At 28.1% G+C, this 24854-nt stretch overlaps 1 protein-coding gene across 1 annotated transcript in view; it reads left to right on the forward strand.

Annotated features, from left to right (window-relative positions):
• Window positions 1–24854, forward strand: part of LOC107448451 (band 4.1-like protein 4) — a gene marked incomplete in the record, with an annotated part of 159261 nt that overhangs the window by 113412 nt on the left and 20995 nt on the right. The window contains 7 exon segments of the mRNA XM_043050719.2: window positions 440–544; window positions 8071–8113; window positions 11426–11504; window positions 17622–17719; window positions 20460–20580; window positions 21634–21721; window positions 23917–24005. Coding sequence (XP_042906653.1) covers window positions 440–544; window positions 8071–8113; window positions 11426–11504; window positions 17622–17719; window positions 20460–20580; window positions 21634–21721; window positions 23917–24005 — 623 coding nt within the window.

Here is a 24854-nt window from a genome sequence, read left to right on the forward strand (position 1 = left end):
ATGCGCATTAGAAATAAATACATATATATATTATAATTATATATAAGCTTTTCATAAATATATAAACTAATGAAATGTTTAAATTTCAAATTATTTTTTCGATCGCCGACACCGTAAAGACCTCTATTATATTATAATTAACATAATAATGATTTTACCTTTTTTTTTAAAAAGTAAAGCAACGTAATTATTTGCGCCAAAAAAGTTAGGCACTATTTTATAATCCATTCTTCATTTGCTAGCTGGCCTGCTAATTTACAATTCAGCGACCTTAAATGAATCGCTCTTTTTTTTTTTTTTGGGGGGGNTTTTTTTTTTTTTTGGGGGGGGGAGATTTTCTTCTTGGCTGTAGGGCTAAATGCTATAATAATGGTTTGACTTTCACTGTATCATTATTTTGTTTAATAATTAATAATTTTATCCTCTTTTTTTATTTCAGGAATCATCTAGAGGTCAACAGTTATTAGATGTTGTCTTCAAGCATTTAAATTTGATGGAAACTGCATATTTTGGGCTCCGTTTTATTGACGCTACTGGTCAAAGAGTAAGAAATAAACTTACCATTGTTTAAATCTTAAAATATTTATGTTTTGAATAAAATATTTTGAATTTATTTTAGAAAAGAAGAAATAGAAATTTAACAATAACACTATAGGAAATAAAAAATTTTTTTACTAATGTATTATATGATTAAATAGGGGTTTTGTTTTATAGATACAACGTATCAACATTGTTTGAGTTTTAAAATATTTATGTTACGATAGAATGTTTCGAAATAAATGAGAGAGAAAATAATCAGTTATTCGGAAATGAGAAATTATTTTTTACGCTTAACATTTTCTAGAATGCGCATTAGAAATAAATACTTCTATTATAAAAGCGGAAGAAAATCTATGTAATCTAGTTAAATCTTTAAATAAAATACACATGTCTTAAAATATATTCCATATGAATAAGAATTTCAATAATAGCTTAGTAGAATGCTTAAAACCGATTATCTATATTTTATAACTTACAAACATAAAAATAATTTTAAAAAAAATTATTTAACATTTGATATTGTCAACAGGTTTAATAGATGTTTTAATGTTAAAAACCAGAATAATTATTTTAACAAAAAACATGGGAATTTGATTTGTAAATATAATTTCTTGAATTTTAGTATGCTGTATAATGACTTTTCATCCCATAATTAATTACTTAGCAATAAACGTAATGATTTATATTACTACAACTGGTTAAAAGTTAGAAATTAAAAACAGAATTTTCTTTCTTGGTGAAATTGCAGTTGCAACCAATTCGACTTCTGTTCTAGTGTCAAATAAAAATTAATTTTCCATGTAACTTTCACGTTAAAAATAAGAGACCCCTTCAAAAAATATTAGAATTCATAACGATTTTAATATCCATTTTTTTAAAACTATATTTTGAAATATATTAAAAAATCGTTGTTACATTCAAAATTAAGAAAGACAAAAAATTTTTGCAACTCAGTGTATATGCTAGGGCGCGTGATGAAATAGATATATAAATTATAAAATCGGAAGAAAAATTATCAAATTTAGTTTAATCTTTGAATAAAAATAAGTATTTAAATTAACAAATACATTTTGTAAATGCATATATTCATTTTTTTCCCACCTAAGAAAGTTGCAACAATGGATGTAAAATAATTTTGAATAGTAATTTAATTGACGATGCTTACGAATATTAAAAACTGAAAAATTTCTGTACAGATCTATTTATTTCATCTATAAACATTCTCTTAAAATCAAAAGAAAATCAATTGGGAACTAGTGTAATATAATTTTTTGTTTTTAGTTAAGTATAACTTTTTTATTAATTGTCAAAAACTGTTCATTGTTTAACATGTTGTGTATATAATACACGTGACATAAAGGTGACAAATAAAATTACTTCGATCATTTCAAATAAAAGTCATTTATGGTACTTTTAATAACAGCATAGCACTCAAAAATTTAATCAAGTTTTGAAGTTTGACGAAACAGTTATCCTCTTTTTTAACATAATTTAAGAAAAGGATAGGGTACTTAAAAAACCAGCGAAGTGAAACCTTATTCAATTAATAAAAAAATTTCTGCATTGCTAGATTTTTTTCTTTACTTTATCTTTTCTAAGAGAAGAAAAAATCTGAGGAGACAATGATTGCACTCTTTGTCCTCTTCTTCTTTGTCTTTTTTTTTGTTTTCGTACTCACTAAATTTCATAATTAAAAAAATTATTATGTAATGAGATTTATAAGACATTGATTGGCTGTTATGTCAAAATTCTATATAATTAATAGTTTTTTTCCCTTTAATGTAGAATAAAATAATGACAAAATTAAGCATCTTCATGCAGAAATTACAGGGGAAAAAAATTATGAACACAATGTCAAGAGTTTTTTTATTTAGAAATTATGGAGAGACTATATGATCTCCAAGAAGTGATTCATAACAATCGATCGTCTGAATAAAAAAGTTTTTTTTAAACAAGAAAAAAAATTCCGGTAAAATTACCTTATTGTAATGGAATTTCTGGTAAGAAAAATTCATAATTTTGGTTAATAAATCAAAATATACAATACTTAAACAATAATTTTGTCATTTTTCCGTTTATATGCTAACGGTTTACCAAAAATTTTGGTTTTCAAAATTATAGTTCATAGTTTGAAAAAACAAGCATACATTTTGTTAAAAATACAAAACTGAAAAATAAATTTATCCGAATAACTTGTTTTCATACCACGCTCTAGGGTATTATGATAAAATTTCCAAATTTTTGCCATATTTATAAAATTTTATCACATATTGTAGAACCATATTTTACTGTTAATTTTACTAAAATTATTACTAAAGCGCTTCGTTAAAAAGTACCGTGATTTTTGGTGTTCCCATAGAGCCAGAAACAAGGTAAATCTAACCATATTCTGGTAGTTTTAACTATATTTTTTTCTCAGCGTAGATAATTAAATATTTTTGAAAAAGACAATTGTGAAATCAAGTTGCTTTATACATTGCAGTTATGCAATTTTGCACAATTTACATTTTAAATCAATTTGCTTTAAAAGTTACAAATTCAAATTACTAAGCCAATATTAATTTAAAGCATCACGCTTATCTGAACTCCACTTTCCAACAACAATTTTCTTCCATATTTTAATTCATTTAAGTTTATTAAAAAATTATTATAACTACATTGGGAACAAATTTTTTTTGTATTTATACTAATACCTTGATCTTGTCGAAATCGAGTGTGAGGATTTCGAATCAGAAAATAGTTTTGCTTCTAAAGCTAAATTTTTTTTATAAATGACACATTTGTAAATTTTTTGTCGAAATGTAAAAGTTTAAAAACTTGATATATAACATGGAGTCGCATAAATTTTACGTCGAATTATTAGGGGTGTTACGACACATCAGAAGGATTAAAATTGCCCCGTAAGCCGTACCTGAAAACGTCATCGTACGCATCAAGAGGTGCTTCCCCTATTATAACCTATTCAGAAGCATGTGGAAGAAAAATTCATAAAAGGAAAGCGCCCCTAGCTGCGTACAATGTCACTTCTGGGTATGGCTTCCTATGCAATTTTGCTGTTGTAACTCATTTACGTCGTACTGGAGCTGCACAATGAGCTGTTGGCGAGAATGTAATTTTAATCCTGATTATAACTTCCCTAGAAATTGAACCAACCTTTACGCGACTCCCTTTTACGTATAACGTTTTCAAACTTGTACATTTCGACAAAAAAAAAAAACTATAAATGTCGTTTAAAAAAATGTTGGAGAGAGAAATAGAGTGCAGATTTGAAATCAACGACTTGAAAACACCCAAGATCCGTTTAAAAAAAAAAAAATTGTTTCCCACTGTAATTTAATAATAAAATATAGACTTAATAATTTGTATTTCTACATTATTTGCCGAGATTATTTGCAATTTTTCCAAATAATCCAGAGTTGGAGTAGAGAAATTTTTAAAAAAAAATTGTTTCCCACTGTAATTTAATAATAAAACATATTCTTAATAATTTGTATTTCTATATTATTTTCCCAGATTATTTGCAATTTTTCCAAATAATCCAGAGTTGGAGTAGAGAAAATTTTTTTTTACTCCGATTCTTTTAAAATTGTCATCAACTCCGATTTCTCGAATCTGCTATGCAATGAAAGCAATCTCTCAATCAATTAATTTCATAAATCGATTAATTTCTCAATCAATTAATTTCTTCTTTTATGAATTATTAGGAAAAATATCCCATTTTTCACTTCTTAGGAAAAAAAGAAGTGAACGTGTAATATGAAGTAAAAAAAGAAAATTTTTTTAAAAAAATAATAAACATATTTTCCTACGATTACTTGAAAGAAAACCCGACCCACTTAGCCCTGTCACTCAGTAAAAATTTATTACATTTAGTCCAGTGGTTTAATGGTTCCAGCTAAAGAAGTTGCTCAATTTCGTGAGTTTTTATTTATTTAGACACAGCGTCAAGCTGTGATATGAAAATTTGGAAGTAAAAAAGGGAGGAGTAAATCTTAAAAGATAACGTAAATATTAATTCTAATTAAATTGTAGTTTTTGATTTTGACCTACTTAGAATGATCATTCGTTTCGAATAAAATTAAAGAAACAGATCAAAAGTGGGCGTGTTAGAATGACAAAAAAAGTGAGGGGAAATCGTGGAGATGTGATGAATGAAATGGTAAAAAACTATTATATTTTTCGCCCATCTTGTCACTCATCCAAAAGTGGGTGTCTTAAAGACGACAGGTAATGATATCTGAGTCACTATAAGTTTTAAAATATGATTGCCTAGCTTCCATTATGAGCGAAGGAAAAAAAATGGCTACTTTTTATATTTTACAGCAGTGCTTTTGGATCTTGAAAAGGGCCATAATTTTTTCGAAGCGTAGGAGAAAAATAAGATAGCGAAGGACGCAAATTCAATATCAAGACTAATTTGAAACAGATATAAAATTATTCTTTATACGCTGATTTCATATTTTGATAGAATGTATCCTAGAAAAATAGCTTTGTTTCTCAACGAAATGGAATTATTGTAACTTTAAACACGACGTGTCTTTGCTGTATCAGAGTAAGTTTAAAATGATTGGATAGATGTACTTTGTGATTGGTAAAGAAATTGAAATTGATTTTATCAAAGTAAGAGCAGAATTAAATCGAATTATTTATATTTAATGGAGTCACGATGGCTCGGTGGATAAGGCACTTAACAGTCATTCTGAGAAACTAGGGTTCGATACTCAATTGCGGCTTGAAGCCCACCCAGGTTTACATCGATGACTACCAGTTTGTCTGGGAAGTAAAGTTACCTGCTTGCAATGCTGACCACATTGACGCAATCATGTTGTTGGTCACGTTATGGAACTTTAAACTCTATGACCCCAGGTCCACAGTAGGCGATTGCGGGAATATTTTACTTTTTTACATATACTGAATGTATGTCAATTGATTAAAAAAAAAGCAATAACGAATTATATTTCAATTTTATCTCTAATTTTTGGAATTGTATTACTATGTCAATCATAATGTGGAATGAAACTTAAAGAATTACTGTTAGGCCTAGAATTAATACATTATACAAGAGCATGATTTCCTTCGTAAAGCACAGAAATGCCTATTGCTTTTTCATGCTTATTGGTAACGAAGCATTTTTTTTTCTCAAATAATAATCATAAACTTATCAAAGAGATGAGTTAAAAGATATTTATTAAAATGGATTTTATGAAAAGATATTTTAAAGGAGCAAAAGATTTCCAGTTGTAATCGATAGAAAAGTGGGTGTCTCAAAGACAACAGGTAACGATGTCTGAGTTACTGTTCATTTTAAAATATGGTTGCCCAACTGCCATTACGAGTGAACAAGCGCAAAAAAATTGCCACTTTTATGTTTCGCAACTGGCTTTTTGGATCATGAAGAGATCCATAATTTCTTTTAAGCGTAGGAGAGAAAACGAAGGACGCAAGTTCACTATCAAGTGAAATGGACTCGACATTTGGAAATAGAGATAAGATATTTTTTTCTACACCGATTTCATATTTTGTTAGGATGTGTCTTAGAAAAAGAACTTAGTTTCGCAATGAAATAAAATTGTTGTCAACTCACGTAACTCTACGACCAGAATTGGATAAGAAAGTCTGAAGGAATGGAAAAGATATACCTCATGATAGATAAAGAAATTTAAATTGGTCTTCAGACTATATCATATATTTGATGAATGCAAGCCAATTTGTAATAAATAAATAAAAAATACTAATAAAATTTAAGCAACACATATTGGATTTGAGTTATTAAATCAACGAAAGCGTAGAATAAAGCAGAAAGGAAGAAAAAAAAGTTAGGTTTAAAATAGTATTAGGGGAACCAGAAAGTAATGTCCTTTCGGTGCATTTGATATTTATTATCAAGATTTTATTTTTAATCAATAATGTATTCACCCTCGTTAGCAACAACCTTTCAATGCCGGATCGAAAAAATTGAATTGGTTTCTAAGACTAACGAATGCTTAATGCGCCGAAACGACCTTACTTTCCGGTCCCCCTTACACATATATCGCTTAGATGTGTTGCTGTGAAAGATCAAAATTATTATGTAGCGATAATTTCATATTTTGGTGAAAGTCAGTATTTGTGAAATACCATTATTTAGTCTAAACCGAGCAATCGCCCTCAATATTATAAAAAGAAAAAATAAGAGTGTAGAAATACTGGACAAATATATACTGTTTTATAAAAGGCAATGACCATTAGCCGTAAAAAGTCAATTTCGGGAATACTCACTCCATGATAATGAATACTAATATTTATTTTTACCACATTTACCATTAGATGTCGTTGCTATTAATAATTGCCTTTTATTATTGACAATAGACGGAATAGTGCGTGATGCCCATTGCCCAGTATTTCCTTTTTTTTAAAAAGGTTAATGCCTAATATACACGTACATTGCATGCATTGATGTTTTTTCCATTCCAACTCTTTCGAATTTTACAAACATCAAATAAATATTAATTTATCAACTTAATATTTATGTAGTAAATAAACATGGAATCGAATATAACAAATATTTTGGATACTTACCTAGCGAATATGTGATTCGCCTCATTTTAAGCAGTCTGAATCATTAAATGTCTTCTTAGTTAAGAGTTATATTTCAAAAATCAACACACCAATGTTTCTTTTCTAGTGTAAGGAGTATCCAAGAATTATTATCAATAGGTTTAATGAGAAATTTTTTTAATTTTATGGTCAAAACTATCCTTGTACGCAGAGAATATTAAAATAAGTTTAGCTATCCATTTTCAAATCATTATTAATTTACAATATTTCTTGTTGCAAATTCAATTTTATTGAATGTATGATAACTGTAATGTATTATGTAAGAATTGAATTTATAGTTAAACATTGAACAATATTTTTTTTATCTAATTGTATTACACTGTAGTATATTTTTTGAATATTAAATTGAATGAATTAAATTAACCGTAAACTGTATTAACATAAATTTCGTAGATAGTTTCGTATATAATGCTCAGCTAATGTGTTTTAACATTTGAAAATATTTACTTACAGTTTGATATGAATTCCTTTCACTATTAAACTGTGTAATAAAAAGGGAAAAACATATTAATCTTAGTAGACAATTATTATTGACGCCAGATGGCTGAGCAGTAGTGTTCTCGTGAAACAGGTCTTGGGTTTGATCCCTTCAGTGGGTCGATAAAATGAGTACCAAACATTGGGACTAAAAACTGGGGGTTCCGCGTTCGGCTGACCACTTAACCGGAACATCTACCCAAGGTCAAAAAAACTGAGGTGGGAGCAGTAGGCCTTGGCCCTCTATGGGATGTCGCGCCATTGAGTTTATTTTAGTAGACAATCATTATAACTTGTAAGACATAAATAGGTACACAAGTTTTAATGAATTTCATCGTAATTCATACGAAGCAAAAATGTGTAATAAATGGCGTTTTAAATTGTCTTTTTTTATGAATAATTTATGTAATTAATAATGTATACATTGTTTATGTTTTTTTCTTCTTCTCTTTGTAGCAATGGTTGGATCCAAACAAATTTATAGTGAAGCAGATGAAAGGTACGGAATTTTTGTTTAATTTACAACAATTTTGAGTTTAATGTGTTGTATATGAAACAGCAATTTTCAACAGTAGAAATTTTCGATTTTATTTTTGTATGCAGGGATTTTCTCCTGAAAAAAAACGCCAAATGAAAGTTCAATATAAATGTTCAAATTTATGTAGATCATTTTCCTAAAAAAAAGAAGAAGAAAAAAAAAAGAATTTTCAGCGATGTTTTTTTTTCTTCAAATTCTTGAATAAAGTTAATTTTTTAGAGATATCAAAGCTTAGGTAATTGCTCTGTTGCAGTAATTCAGATCGTACACTGTAAAAAAATCCGAATCGAATTATGGTATAAAGTACCGGCACTTTTTGTGCATCATCTGTAAAATCCATTTATTTTACCATAAAAAATTTACGGAATTTACTTTAAAAATTACGATATATCAGATTTTTTGTTTCTTAACATGTTCCGGTAGAAGTGGATTTTCACCCTGAGTGCTGGTACCTTTCACGGTAATTTAATCCGGAGTTTTCACTGTGTATACACAAATTAATAAAGTTAAAGACATGAGATGAATATGTCCACAGACGTAACCATCATTTCCACGGACATGACGTTTCATGTCCATGGAATCTGCAGATGTGTGCGCGAGATAAAAATTTCAACATATTGTCAAACAATCATTTATTGATTTAGAAAACATAAATATTAAAAAAAAAAAAAAAAAAAAAAAAAAAATTATAATTAGACATTGATTTTAGATGAAGCACAATTATTATTAAAATAGTTTTAAAATGTTCAAAAAAGTTTACTTTTCTTCATTTATTCATTTCCGAAATCAATAATTATTTTAGCAACGGATGCTACTGCTATACGAAGCTATAATAATATGCTTTTCAAATTCTAACTGAACATTTCCCAAAATAACTCAGCATAAAATAAGAGAGAATATAAAAAATCTAGAAACTGACATTGTATTAAATAAATTTATAAAGTAACAAACAAATTATGGTCAGCACAGCAAAGAAAAATATTAAATTACTCATTCTGATCAATGACATCAACTAAAGTCAAGATTCTCCTTTTCCAGACATACGTAGGTTTACATAACTAAAAAAACTTCCTTCCAACCAGCTTTTTTTTTCCTCGATTCCAAACAAGAATGTTAAACGTTTCTCAGAAATAGATTAAATCAATAATTGGGATGTATATTTTTTATTTGTAATAAAAAAAAATCTATGTAATCCTATTTAAAGTAAGCAAGTTTATATTATTTCATCAATAGTATTATAAATAACATTTAATTATGTTATCAAAAGAATGCGATTTGCTAAAAGGATGGATTGTGATATTAAGTAAATAAGGAAATGTTCTCTCAAATAATTCAGAAAGAACTGTTTTTATTATTATTTTTTTCTAAACCACCTTTGCACTTGTTCTGTCTACCATCAATCTCTTCCTTACACGCTGGACTCTTCAAGTAATGGATGTACTTTTATTTTTACTGACCAAGGTTAACGATTTTTTCTTTCTTCAGGTGAATTTCAGATTTATCTTCCAATCTATGATGTACACCAAAAATTCAGAAACTTTTTGTAATAAACGAATACACCCAAGTAATAAAAAATAAAAACTTGTTGTTTTAGAAAAAAAAAATTATTTAACTACATCCCTGATTTATTTTTACAAATAAGGATCGCAGAAATAAAAAAGAATATGTGTGTAATTCAAAATGAATAGAAATGAATTCGACAAGCTAAATTCGAAGATCAAACAAGTTATAACGAACCTAGAAATACAAATAAATAAATAAAATAACATTTACCTTTTGCATCGTTCGCAACAGGGGTCAGCTACCTTCCCATACACATATAAGTAAACAGCATTGTTAGAAAAGATTGTCATAGTTATTATCCTGTCCAATTTATTTTAACCAAACAAGGTCCCCCTCGATTTGATATATGTTTCAGCGTTTTTCAAAATACAAATAGAAGGGAAACATACTTTCATCAGACTCTGATTATTAACTGTGTTGAAAGAATTTAAAAATAATAAATTCAGAAGGAATAAGAAACTAAGTATTTTCATGAAACTGTGTCTTCATAGGCGAAGAAAAAGAAAGAAGGAAAAAGTAAAGACAATTGCCTTGGCGGCGCAAAGTCTTTAAAAACCCTCCTATTAAATATATATTTGATTTTTCTTCACACACTTTTTACTTTTTTAAATTAAAGAATCCTCCGAAGACTGTAGAACCACACTTGTAAAATGTTGGATTTTATAGTGGTAAATTCTTCTTCTGGTTTGGAGTCCATTCCAGCAAATTATTCTTCTGGTTTGAGTTTATTTTAGTCAATTCTTCTTCTGATTTGGAGACAATTCTGGTTAATTCTTCTTGTATATTCTATTCAGCGAGAACTAATAGCAAATGTAAGCAATTGGCATTACCTTTGGCTAATTGATGCCAAAATTTTGGCAACTAGCACTAAGCTGTCTAATAGTAAGAAAGAAAAGAACTGACGACTCAGTAAGGAACTAACAGATGAGGTAAAGTTGGTGATAAACAGCAAACCTTAATTAAATTCACTCTCAGTTCTCGCTGAACAGAATAATGCGAAATAATGCGAAGTCTGTTATGGTAAAAGCCACGAAGCCATTATTTACAAGACCTGAATAATATTAAAATATTTCCATTATTAATAATAATTAACAATATCCTATTTTTAAGTAGGAAAACATAGTTTCCGAGAAACTACATAGAAAGTTTTTATTTTCCATAACAATAATCACTTCAAATTTTGTTGTTATCGTTAAAACTAGGCTTCTCAAGACTCTAAACAGAAATGAAATGAAATTGTCATCACTTCTATCCAATTAATTCCTTTGATGCTTAAGTGCATTCGAATTTATTCCATCACGGAATTCGATTGAAAACTATATCGATTAAAAACTTAGCAAACGATATAAATTTCAAAAACTAAGAAGGAACTCCCTGTGCGAAATGATCTGCAGCTTAGTATGTGAGATTTATGATTTTACTTCCGAGTTAATTTTTTCCATGTTTCTCGAAATTAGTCATAGGGGACTGGACGCTTCATTTTCTTATGTATCTGGGGATTTTATTCTCTATTCCTGTTTGAATGAGTTTATAAATCAGTATCAGGGGCAAACGAGGCCTCCGGGAAACGGGAAGTTATTTTTGTGTAGCAAAAATACTCTTTATAGATTTATCTTTATTTTTCTGTATCGTTGTCTTGCTTTTGTTTTGATAGCAGTTTTTTGATTGTTCTATTTTTCACTGATGTTACTTTTTTATATTTTTTTATAGGAATGGAAACTTTTACTCTTTATTTTGGCGTCAAGTTCTATGCTTCTGACCCTTGCAAACTTTTAGAAGAAATAACTAGGTAAAATGTTTATTTTTGTTTAGAGTAATATTTCGTTTTTTGCTATAAAACTGTATAAAACTAAATGCTTCACAGAGATATTTATTTTGAATAAATAATCATAAATAGTAACAATTTCGTAAATAATGGTAACCAAATTACTCCTAAGAAGTTATTTAGCATGCCTTATTTTATATTAGATTTCAATTTCAAAAAAATAAATCCTATGGACTTATTTACATGCGTAAAAGTAATTATAATTACATTTTTTAATACTTAGTTCAGGTTTGACATTAAGCATGTTTTTGGTAATTTCGGACCTTCTCCATTCATTTCAGCAAAAAATAAGTAAATCGAAGCTTCTTTTTGCTTACCTAAATCTGTTTTTTTAAAAGTTTAACTTTTCAACCAAATTTTTTTTGTTTATTGAAATTTGCAAGAGATTCTTGACGATAAAACGAATTCAATTTTTAACGTAAGTATTGCGTATTGCTTGTCTGCAACAAATAAGAAAATCACAAATTTTTAATCTTAAGTGCTTACTTATTATGTAACCGGCTCCATGTATAAAAAATACAAACAGTGCTTTATATGTCTTTTCTTAGTTCCTTTTTACTTCGTTTCATTATCGTTAATGTATAGTTGATCTGAATGGTGAAATATGGCATTTCATTAGCTTTATTGATAAATTTGAGCCCATCTCAGAAGACAATAACAAAACCTTGGTGGCGAGTATTTTGAATAAAACTAATTACGTTTTCATTATACAAGTGAATTGCAATTAACCTATTACAATTCGTAAAATGGAATTATTTACAGTAATCAATTTCTCTCTAATTAAGATAATACGATTACTTGTAATCAAAATTATAATGTGATCAAGATTATATTTAATTATCATCATTTGTAATAGTAGTTAAAATAATTGTTATAATGATTACAATTGTAATTGCTTATAATCACGATTAAAATAGCAATCGGTAATTGCAAATGCGTATCACAATGAAGAGGAACTAATTACTTACAATCAAGTATGTTTTATTTAACTCTGCTATTGGACATAAGGTATGTAAACTCAAAGTAAGTTGGCGTACTGTACATTTACAATATTTATAAATCTTAGTAGATGAGTATTAAGGACAAAAATCGTATGAACGAAATTTTATGAGGACAAACTAGTGGGTCGATAGAATTTATCGTAACCATATTGAATGTATATGCAACACTACGAATAATAACTTGGATACATCTAAAATTTTTCAAATTAATTAAGTGAAATCTTAAAATCGTATGTATAAGCATGATCTAGCTTGACCGTTTTTTTTTCTTCAAGATTTTCAAAAGATTCGAAATTTTCTTTTCGAACCAAAGCTGATGTATAAACAAAAGGAACATTTTATATGCTTTTACTTGAGCTTTTTTAATACAGTATACACTATAATTTACAGTCAAAAATGATGATTTGCATCACAATAAAATTTGCGTGTATCTTTTTTTCATTTTTTTCTATCAAACTCTATGAGTCATTAAATAAGACGTAATTGTTTTTTTTAAAGCCATGTAAAACTTTTCATAATCAGTTAAGCAATTGTCAAAACTGACACGTCCTGATTGGAAAGTCACGTTCTATTATTTTGTAAGCACATTTAAAAAATTATTAATTATCACCTAACAAACGATGGTTTAACCTCTTCTCTATATTGACCTACATTTTTATTGCAATTTAATTCTTTGCTTCAATCACAGCAGAATGACTTTCCCTACCTTTCCAGAGACTAAAAGGACAGAGGGGTTAAGACATTCAGTAGCTTTTTCAGAAATTTCAGTCAAATGCACGGTTTCCGTGTTGCACTTGCGCTGCTGGCGAAATCGTGATAGCAGACGCCTCCTCTTCCATAATTCTTCCAGAATACTCAGACAAATTAATTTCAAATCTTTCTCTTTGAATGTTCATACACCCTCAGTGTGTATCGGACATTGGCAGAAGTAACACCAAATAAAGCCAACTCGATGAAATTATAACTTAGCTCAGAATTAATTTACATGACTAAGTATATGAGTCGTGATGTCTAGGGGGGGGGGTACCTTTAACTTTGTTTACGTATTTGGGCATGAAGTAATCCTTTTGTTTTAAACTTCTGTTTTGTAATGCTTATTTTTCCACATTGATCAAAAAAGGTAAATACATCGACTAGGCAATTTTCTGCGCATTATCATTATCCAAATACATAACCTCCAGAGAATTTCGCGTTGAACAAAAGATATTTATTATTCGCATCCAGGTGGATAAATAATAGATTGTTTATTTTAAAAATCACCGAGAATTTTGTTTGAAGATTAAATCAGTTAATATAGTTTAAGTAGGAACACTTTATTGCAAAGCTTTTATTAACTATCATAATTAAATATTATAATTTAACATTTTCATTATTATTGACAAAAGTTTCGAAATTTAGATTCATGAAAGTGGCGATAGCATTATAAAATTGATATCAAACATAACTATGTGTAGAACTGTAAGTATTATTGTTACGAATTACGATACGTAAAAAAACGTAATGTTAGAGACGCTTTTTTTAAAAAAAAATTTTTTACGAAAATGGATTGTAAATATCGTGAATCGATATATCGGGGTTAATATATTGAATTGTGACCATTGCAATATAAACATAATTGTAAATATAAACATAGTTGTAAGTATAAACATAACATAACAATATAAATATAACTTTTCGCAATTTTTTATAAATTCAAATATGTAGAAAACTTACAAAATGGCATCTTCTTTTATTTCTAATATTTTACATTTATCATTGTGTTCATTGAAATTACAAAGTAACTGTAAATCTTATTGTTACGAATTACGGCACATAATTAAAGGTTATACTCGAGACGCGTTTTTTAAATAAACAATTGGATTGTAAATAACGGCGCGTGGTAATTATATTGGATCGTGGCGATTGCAATATAAACATAAATGTAAGTGTCAACAGAACATAGCAATATAATTTTTTTTTTTAATATTTACTAAGTTCAAATATTATATACTTAAGAAGTTAGAGAACTTGAAAAATCATATCATTTTTTATTATTCTTAATATTTTATATTTATCATTACGTTTAAATTTTGTAATTATTAAAATTGAAATTAGAAAGTATCAATGGATATCATTGTTAAAAATTACTTTTATGAAAAATTTCATTTAAAATTTCATTAACAATTGATTTTAAAACTGTTTTAAATTTGAGTACAATAAAAATTTGTAAAATACCTGCAAGACAAACTAATACTCTAAAAATTTTATCGTATAGCCGCGTTCTTTCTTCCGAAGTACATTTGGCAGGAAAAAATTTGATTATACTAAGAAAATTTTTAAAATTCCGTAAACATTAACTGTATCCCGTTAAAAGTGTGTCAGACTAACATTGTTATGAATTATAATTAATTTCCGTTGCAATATTAAAATGCCTCTAAAACTTTTATGTTTTAAGCTTTTAGTCTTTACAAATATTTGTCGGGTCGGTTAACGAACGGTAATGGGCATATTGGATTTAATAGATTTCTCTTAATGATCGCCCTTAATACAGATTTTTAGAATTCCTGTCAAAAGATATTCACATTAGGAGTCGCAAATCAATATTCAGGGGTGGAACAAAAACGTCATCGAAATTCAGTGATTAGTGACTGAGATTGAAAACATCAAATCTTATTTGAGTGGTAGAGAAAGCTGAAAGATGATTATTAAAAATACCTCCAAGTTTCATAAGGTAGTAAAACTAGTTTTGATGTTTTTTCTCCGGTCTTCCTAAATAGGGATCTGACAGCATTTATATTTCTTCTTCGCTTAAATACTAATTCGCAACTCGTTTCATAGAGAGGTTTCATACCCGTCGTTGAACAGCTGACCCAATTTTATGGGTTTATGACAACTAATGTTCAACTCCGTAGCCTTGTAATTTTGAACCCAATCCAGAAGACAAGGGAACTCCTGGATCGAGTATTGGGAGAAATTTTGCCTTCGTGGAGGATTTTTTGATGGAGCTAACCCGCATTTGCGTTACATAGAGAGGAAGACCACAATAACCTTCCACGGTTAACCTGACAGCAAAGGGACTGTAACCCATGATCCGTCTACCACTGAGGATATTATACGTCAGCACTGTGGTCGGTGCAAGCCGGAATTTGTATCGACTGGGATTCGAACCCTCATTGGAAGGCGAACGCTCTATCCCCTGAGCCATCGCAGCTCGTTTGTGAAGTATATACATTTTAGATTCTTTATTTTTGGAACGGATTCTAAAAATATATATTAGCTGTGATAGTTAACTAGACCTTCGGCTTAATATTAATAAAATTTCAACTGACTGATTGGAAAAAAAACGGAAATACAAATGAAGAAATAATTGTGACATGAACACTATTTGAGATAAATGTTCGTTTTTTCAATATTTTTGAAAAGGTGGTAAAATATAAAGGCGTGAAGAAAAAAAACAGCAGCGATTATTTTTAATGCTATTTGTCTTTTTAACACTTCTTCCATAAATCATCTCCATATTATGAAGAACATAAAAATAAGCAGAATATGTTTTTCACCCACACTAGAAAACATGCCGTAATAACAATTTATTTTCTCATTTATCTTCTTTTAACTTCAAGTGAAGTTGTTACTGCCATTCTTCCTGTAAAATCATTATTGTTATGAGACCGAAGTGGCTTCGTGCGGTGAATTCTTAAAGGATTTCGGTTTGTCATAAATTAAGCAGTTACAAGTGTGTGTTATTAAAACGAAACACATTGTGGGCAAAAATGTATACAATGCTCAAATGATTAATTATGAAGTTTAAATTAATTTTTTAAAAAAATATGTGATAATAAAGATTAAAGGTTAAGATTGTATTAAATATTGTGCTTTTAAAACTGACACTAGTAATTGGTAGAAAATTATTTTATTATCAATGAAATCCCATAGAAGATGAGATTTACTAAAGTAAAGTCATGATTTTCCTTCGACTGTTTTAAAGTGCCATGAAGTATTCCTCTTTCTATCATTAAAAACGAAAGCTATTTTCTCCTTTTGTTCCTTTCTCTTCAGAGTAGAGTTCAAAATTACTACATTATCGCATTTAATATCTATCCTAATATTTAAAAATTTGAAAAACATTGGAAATACAGAAAGGAACCATCCAAATATTACTTTATTTTTGAGAGGATGGAATGTTTTATATCTTTAAATTCAACTTAAAACAATTCAATTAAAAAATTTTCGCAGTAATATTTAAACCGATCCTGAAATAAATCAGTAGCATAAGTTTTCTGTGAGTATATAAACAAACTGTATTCAGTACAGTCATTCTTATAGGCTATCTCCTTTTCCTGAAAAATAAATGCAAAAAGTAAAATCATTTTAAAATAACTCAGCGTGCGTATATGTGTATATTTAATTAATGTTGATAATGAAATAATTTTTTTAGTTACATCATTTTTAAGATGTTATAAATCTTTCGAAAAATTATTTTTTAATGCATGCATATTGATTTATCGTTGCTATATCTATTTATATTGAAAAGAAAATTGTCTGGCGCAAACTTCTCAGGCAATTTTAAATACATTTTGAAGCGGCGATTTTTTTTTAAAAATAAGAATAAACTTACTATAATCCTATATACTGTTTTATCTTATTTAAAAACTGTTTTTTGATTTATGTATGAAACTAAACTTTTAAAGTTCATAAAATAGTTTAAATTATATTATTTAAATCACACATAACACGATTTTAAATAGTTGACTTAATTTTAAAAAAATCGAATCAAAATTAATTTTTATCTCTAACTATGTCTCACTTGTTTGTGTAGAAGAAACTTATTTCCCCCCCTCAAATCACCCTCATTTCCCTCAAAAAATGAGGTATGGTGCATGAGAAAAGGAGTTTTGATGCATTATTTATGATAACATAACAAAGCATTTAGTAAAAAAAAAAAAAAAAAAAAAACCTTGAATATTAATTTTTCGTAAGAATCACCCTTTCTTGCTATAAGTACAGAACTGGTTAGAGTTACAGTAAATTTCTAAAAGAAAGGTCTAAATTTGAATAATCCTTTATTTGCAACTATTACGCTCATTCATTGTAATTTTTTTAGGTACCAATTTTTCTTGCAAGTCAAGCAAGACATTTATCAAGGGCGATTGCCGTTGACGTATGATCTTGCTGCCGAGCTTTTTGCTTATTCCATACAGTGTAAGTATTTTATTAATTTTCGAATGTTTAGACGATTAGGATATTGTAACTGAAAAGTGGCTAATATTCATACTTCAGATGATTTAAGAGGCTCTGCAAAAATTCACTATACCGGAGAGTGGACGTTTTAGTCGTTATTTCCTTACATAATCGTAATTCATAAACAATTTATTAATAATTACTCAGTAATTTATAATTTTTTCTAAGAAAATTTAGAATTCAGTTTATTTTTTTTTTATTTCCACACAATGCCCACCTACGTTAACAGTTTGTCAATTCAGGCATTTTACAGAGATTTGTTGGCCAATCTTTCAGAGGCTCCATATTAGGTGGGCCAACGTTGCTCACACACACTAAGGACAGATAGATGGTACAGAGAATGAAAGAACATTCATGCGTTGCCCGAGATTCGAACCGAGAATCTTTCCGATGCAAGGCCAGTTCCTTGACCCCTATACAGTCCGGTCGGCAGATTTCAGTTTATAAATAAATGGATTTTTAAATTTTTTATATGTTTGAATATAAAATAGTTTTACCAATTTATAAGAACCAATCGGCAGATTAATAATTTTCAGCAAATTAATATGTTGACTAAATGTATTTAAAAATATATACTAAACATTCTTTTTATACACGTTAACCCCAGTTTAACGTATAAGTTGTAAAATAATTATATATATATATGTTGAGTGAATGAAAAATAAATTGAAAATTATATCACGGCACTAATGTTCGAGGGAAAAAAAATTCATTTCAATTATATAAAAATTCACATTCTTTTTATACACTTTAACCCCAGTTTAACGAATAAGTTGTAAAATAATTATATATATATATATAGAGTGAATGAAAAATAAATTGAAAATTATATCACGGCACTAATGTTCGAGGGAAAAAAAATTCATTTCAATTATATAAAAATTCACATTCTTTTTATACACTTTAACCCCAGTTTAACGAATAAGTTGTAANGTGAATAAAAAATAAATTTAAAATTATATCACGGCACTAATGTTCGAGGGGAAAAAAACCCATTCAAGCTTTAGAAAAATATATTTAAGCCGGGAAAAAAAAAGCTATTTTTCTAGAAATAATTTTAAAATTAAAATACAGATTAAATAGAAAACCGAATAATCTTCAAATATATAAGCAAGATTACAACCATTTATTAACGGTTTCTAAGGTACCTAATGTTATCTCTCCTCCCGCATAGCATTTTTAAAAGGATCAATGTCAGGCAAAAATATAGCATAGATACGGCCATAATTGTGCAGATTCAGAAATAACGCGGAAAGAAATTAAAAAGAAGATGAAAATATAAGGTAATGCATTAATGCATTTTTTTTTCGAAGTTCCTTGATTATGTAATTGGATTATTGAATGAAGGTTTTACGAGCAACTTTTCATAAACCTTTGATCACACCCCCTGCTGCTACTCTTTTTTATAAGTAAAAATAAATAAATAAATAAAAGTTACGTACTTTATTTGTATTTAGCTAGCAATTCAGCTCCATTCATTGAAACGGCAGTATTCGTTTAGATACGAAAAGGTGAACAATCTACTAATAAAAGCGCACCTCAATCAGCATGACTTATGATTTTGGCGAAAAAGGTTTTCACCGAATTTTTATTTATTGTCTTTGAAGGAACGCATTTCTTTTTTTTTCTTTTTTTTGAAACTTTCCAAAGAGAGGGAAGAAAACTCTTAATAGGTAGGGGAAAACTTATGGTCTTTCTTTATATTTTTGGACGAATATATTGCTTTTATCGGTCAATAATAAAAATCTTAAGTGGAAATTCATGCTGTGTATTTTATTTTATTTCTAGTTTTACTTTTAAGGGGAACGGAGTTAAAACGTATTGGGGTCTATAGTATATTTATTTTCGAGAAGTTTTTCTTGTGGACAGCAATTTTTACTTCATAATTAATGTTTCATTTAATAAATTAAAAGCTTTATTGAGACCAATCGAGACGCATTTTAATTGTGTCGTGACATTTTTATTTTATGTATTTTTTTTATTTAAGATTAATTAAGCCTAATTTTTTTTTAAAAAATTTAATTTGTTTAGAATTCTAAAATTCTATTTTTTTTACGATGCTTACAATTATAATTTTCTTTTCTTAAATATTGTTTTGTTTATAATTCACGAATTTTTACTTAATTTATTTTCTTTTTTACTAGAAAATGCTTTGAAAATACAAATCTATTCGTTTTTTTTTTTTTTTGTTCTATTTTGTTAGTAAGCGTTTAAAGAATATTAATGTGTAAGTGTGCTTTCTATCTATGTATATTTTGTTAGAATGCAAGAATTTGTCTCAAACTTTATTAAAAAAATATTAATGGTTTTTTATGTGCATATTTTTGTTTATATTTATTTAACAAATAAAAAACTTTTCTGGCTCCAATAAAGACATGTGGTATATTTCATAATTTTTTATATCCCTGAAAGTATTAAATTTAATTAAGAACAATTAAATTTGTTTTCTCGAAACTAATTAAACTTAAATTTGTCTTCAATTTTACAAGGGAAAATGCTTATAAAATGTAAATGTAATTGTGCTGGTTTGTTTAGTATTTAATTTGAAAATTTTGTTTTCTTTTAAAAATTGCATTTTATTTTTGTTTATAGTAAGACTTTATTTATTTTTCATTTCTAATTTTTCATCAAAAAGGTATTGACAAGAATTTTAAAAACTATTTCTATATTTATTTATTTATTGTTGATTATTGATCAACAGCGGAGTTGGGAGATTATGATCCAAGACGACATTTACCAGGCTACGCAGCTGAATTTAACTTTTCTTCTAACCAAACAAAAGATCTCGAATCAAAAGCAGCTGACATTCATAAGACTCTTAGGTAAGTATTGCTTTCATGCAATGTATGCTTTAGACACCTGGAAACTTTAATTCTGTTTTATTATCTTTTTCCTCTCATCTTTCTATAAATTCTATCCGAAATTTATGAAAGCAGAAATTTTTTCAATACATTATATATATTATTTTATTTAATTAATTGGATCGAAAGATTTAATTATTTCTGTAAATACCAGTAGCACCTATTACCAAAAAAAAAAAGGCATCATTGGCGATTTTTAAGGTTCTTTGAATGAATAAGTACATTTCTTCCTTAATTTTGGCTTTTTAGTGCATGATTTATTTCTTTTTATTTCAATTTCTTTCAATTGCAAATGATTTTAAGTCATTTAATTTTAAGGAAGTACTTTTCAAAAGCGTAGCCATAAACAAATTAAACACGTGGTTTCAGATAACTTTATAGAGATATTAGCACAGTGACATAGATCATCATTGAGCTTATCTGATGTAAGGAAAAAAATATTAACGAACTTGGGGAATAAACTCCCTTTTTGATTAAATAGAGCTGTAAGCTTGCTTACACTACTGATATTATCTTTGAAATATTTGAAGGAGAAAAAAAAAACAATATCATCTAAAGTTTAATTTACAACAATGGCTAACTATTCCAATGAGAAAAATACATTTTTCAAACGTCTCTCTCGTATATTAGAAATTTTTTAACGATTTTTAGGGCCGTTGGATAAAATTATCCCCTCTTGCACTTACTGTCCAAATTTAACAAACGATTTTGGAGTTATAAGAGACGCACACAAGCTCCTCCCTTTTTGTTATTATTGATATAAATCCATTTTTTCTTCCGGTTTTGGAAACAGTCCCTCAAGAGAAGAATTAATCATAATGAAATGTCAACTTTTTAAAAAAAAAAGAATTACTACGCAAGTCCTTGATGTGAAATAACAATTCGTAAGACAACTTGTAACCTGTTTCTTTTTCATAAATCATAGAAATCTAAAAACAATAAGCTAAAAGAAGTCATCCAAATGCCACTATTTAGGAAAGACAAGCAACTTATTTTTGTTCTATTTCTCTTTAGCGGTGCAGTTCCAGCAGTGGCGGAACTTAGCTTCTTAGATCGAATAAAATGGCTGGATATGTACGGGGTTGATCTTCATCCTGTGATGGTAAGTAATGGCTTTTGTCTTGATACCACGCGCAACTAATAAATCCTGTAATGATAAATGAATATCAGATAGCTGTATAAAAGCTTTTGAAACACATCTATGACTTTTCCGGGGCATTTATTGTTCTCGTATGGATTTAGTTTTTATACAAGAAGCGTAATGTATCATTATTAGGGAGTATTACGATGAATAATATAACAATGTGATTTATAACATTCTATAGGGACTGTTGTGATTTTATACACCCAGAGTGCTTTTGATAAATATTCCTTGCAGATTAGAGATTTAATCATTCAGCTTGTCGTGATCTTCAATTTTCTGGTTTCCTCGAAGTCGAATCCCCTTGCGAAATTTTATCCTACCAGTTTTATGAGGCACTTTACCTCAGGGTACAACTACAATTTAAGTGTGAATGATTGCAAATAACGTTTTGAAAATAAAAAAAACAATTGTATCTTTGCAAAAACATATAGAATTTAAAATAACTTATTTTTAATTAGGTAAGGTAAAAAAACCTTAGCCGTGAAATGTGAAGATCCATGCATAGGCACTACCATTTAACTTTTCGTATACTTTTTTTTCTTCATAAATACATACTTAGCTTTTGTTTCCACACTGTCTTTTAATAAAAGAAATTATAACTAACGTAATTATTATTACAATGTGGTGACAGATAAATTCTGTTTTTTAACAATGTAGATACATTGTATCTGTACTGTTCGCGAAAACTAAAAACTTTACATTGTAATAACTTTTGATCTGGTAATCGGATCTTTACGTAGAAATATGACATTTCAATGGCTTGAGGAATCCAGCTCACGTTATATGGCTCATTAATTAGTGCAGGCGATAACATACTTTATCTGAATTAACATGGAAATTTCTTTGATGGTTTTGTATTTTTGATCCTGAGATAAGTGTGAAAATATGGTCTTAAGAGCACTCTATATACTGCGGAAGAAACACTTTATTGTAAATTCTGTTTTACCCAAATTAGTATTTTAAATTTTAAAGTATGTTAAAATAAATCTGAGGTAATCCAAGACTAAATAAAAAAAAACTTAAAATTCTGAATTATTTTTCTTTCAAAATATCATAATGCAGACTAATTACGGCAGGTATTCCTGTCATAATTTGTTTGCATTCTGACAAAAATTTTCCATCATTTAAGTCTTAAGGGTTCAGAGAGCTGGCCTCACATCAGAAAGGTCCTCGGTTCGAATCCCGGACAAGGCATGAATGTTCCTTCATTCTCTGTACTATATGTTCTTACTGTGGGAGCAACGTTGATCCACCTAATATGGTGTCCCTGAAAGAGTGGCCAACAAATCTGCCCTACTGATACCTGACTGACGAGTGTAAATTAAGTGGGCATTGGAAGAAAAAAAAACACTTAAGGGTTTATCCTTGATTTATCTGAACGCGGTTTTTTTTAATACTTTAAATTTTAAATCACTAATGTAGAAATAATAGAATTTGCCATGTAGCATTTTTCTCGTGGTATAGAGTTCTCTTAATAATTTAGTCACAAAGCAAGTTGAAAGATGAATATCTTCAACATGATTTTTTTCTTATCTTTTATGTTATTTTTTTCTTTTTGCGTATTTCACAGTGTCTCTAAATATTATAACGAAAATCAAGCGATCTTTGTATTCTGTGATAAATAATTTATACACATATTTTAATACAAAAGATATATTTTTTACTATTTATAATTATTATTTAATTTAATCATAAAATTTTTTTTTTAATTTTTTATTATTTAACTTATTAAAGAGGGGGAAAAATCATCTAAATTGTTAGGCATAAAAATTTAACGTTCTCTCCACAAATGCGTAATTTTAAAAAAAAACGCATTTAATAATATATGTTGAAATCCGAAAGTTAAACGAAATCGATTGAATGTTTCCTGAAAAATAAAAATTTAAAAAGGCCTTTATTTTTAGTTTGTTCCTTGAAAATATTGAATCAATTCACTCAAATTTTACATTTAGAAATAACCACTGCGCTAAAAATCCTTAAATACTAATTAGCAAAATTTATTTTCTTATTGCACAAAATTATTTACTACTAAACAATGATAAGTTCCTTAGTAAAACTCAAATAATTCTAACGGCATAAATAAATTTATTTTATAAATGTCTAGCAATTTGACAAACTACTTAGTACACGCATTATTCTCTTAATCTTTTCAGGGAGAAGACAGCATAGAATACTATTTAGGATTAACGCCAAGTGGTATTCTGGTGTTGAGGAATAAAACAAGAGTCGGAAACTATTTCTGGTGAGAAAATGATCATTAAAAAAATATTAATATCGAATTGATATATTATATAATTGTTTACTTTTGCATAGTGTGTTTTTTTCTTTTAAAATTGCATATTAAACGAAAAAAATTCTTTATGTCTCAATATTTCTAATAAAACAAAGATTTAATCTTTATTTGCCTTCAATTAAATATATTGAAAATCTAATGGAAAAATTCTAAAGACCAAACTTATTTCTTGTAAAATTCTAAATTTAATTTGCAAAAATAACCGACAGTGACTCACAAAAAGTCAAACTTTTTTTTTTTGCGCAAAGAAAGGGGATTTCTCTATACTCTACAACATTATCAAGAAGTATATTTTTTTGTAGAGCAAAATGATGCAGTTCTTTATAAGTATTTCCTTCGCTAGATTTCTCTACTCGTAATGTGTACTTGTATTCGGTTTAATATGCACGCAATGTGTACATAAAAAAATTTAAAACTAATTATCTACACTCACATTTGTTAGAAAGGTTTTCGTTTGAACTTTCATTAGAAAGTTTTAAAGTAACTTCAGTAATATAAAAAGTAAGCGGAGATTAAAAGCAGAAGAATTCAGATAATAACTTATATCTTCAGTGATTAAAATAGTTTAAATTAAAACTTTAAAGCGTGTAGTGTAGTACATTCACTCTATTTTTTTCGAATTTAAGACAATTGTTAAAAATTGAAAACGATTCCAAAAATCAGCTGTTTTTTTTCCAAAATAAAACCGTTTGAGTCACAAATTGTTCTACAACAATAGATTGAAAATTTATCAAAATTTGAGTGCTGTTTTTAACATATGTCTTCACAGATAATGTGAATGCCAAGTTTTTCAATGCA

Source organism: Parasteatoda tepidariorum, chromosome 3 (assembly GCF_043381705.1).
Source record: "Parasteatoda tepidariorum isolate YZ-2023 chromosome 3, CAS_Ptep_4.0, whole genome shotgun sequence".
Lineage (NCBI taxonomy): Eukaryota > Metazoa > Arthropoda > Arachnida > Araneae > Theridiidae > Parasteatoda > Parasteatoda tepidariorum.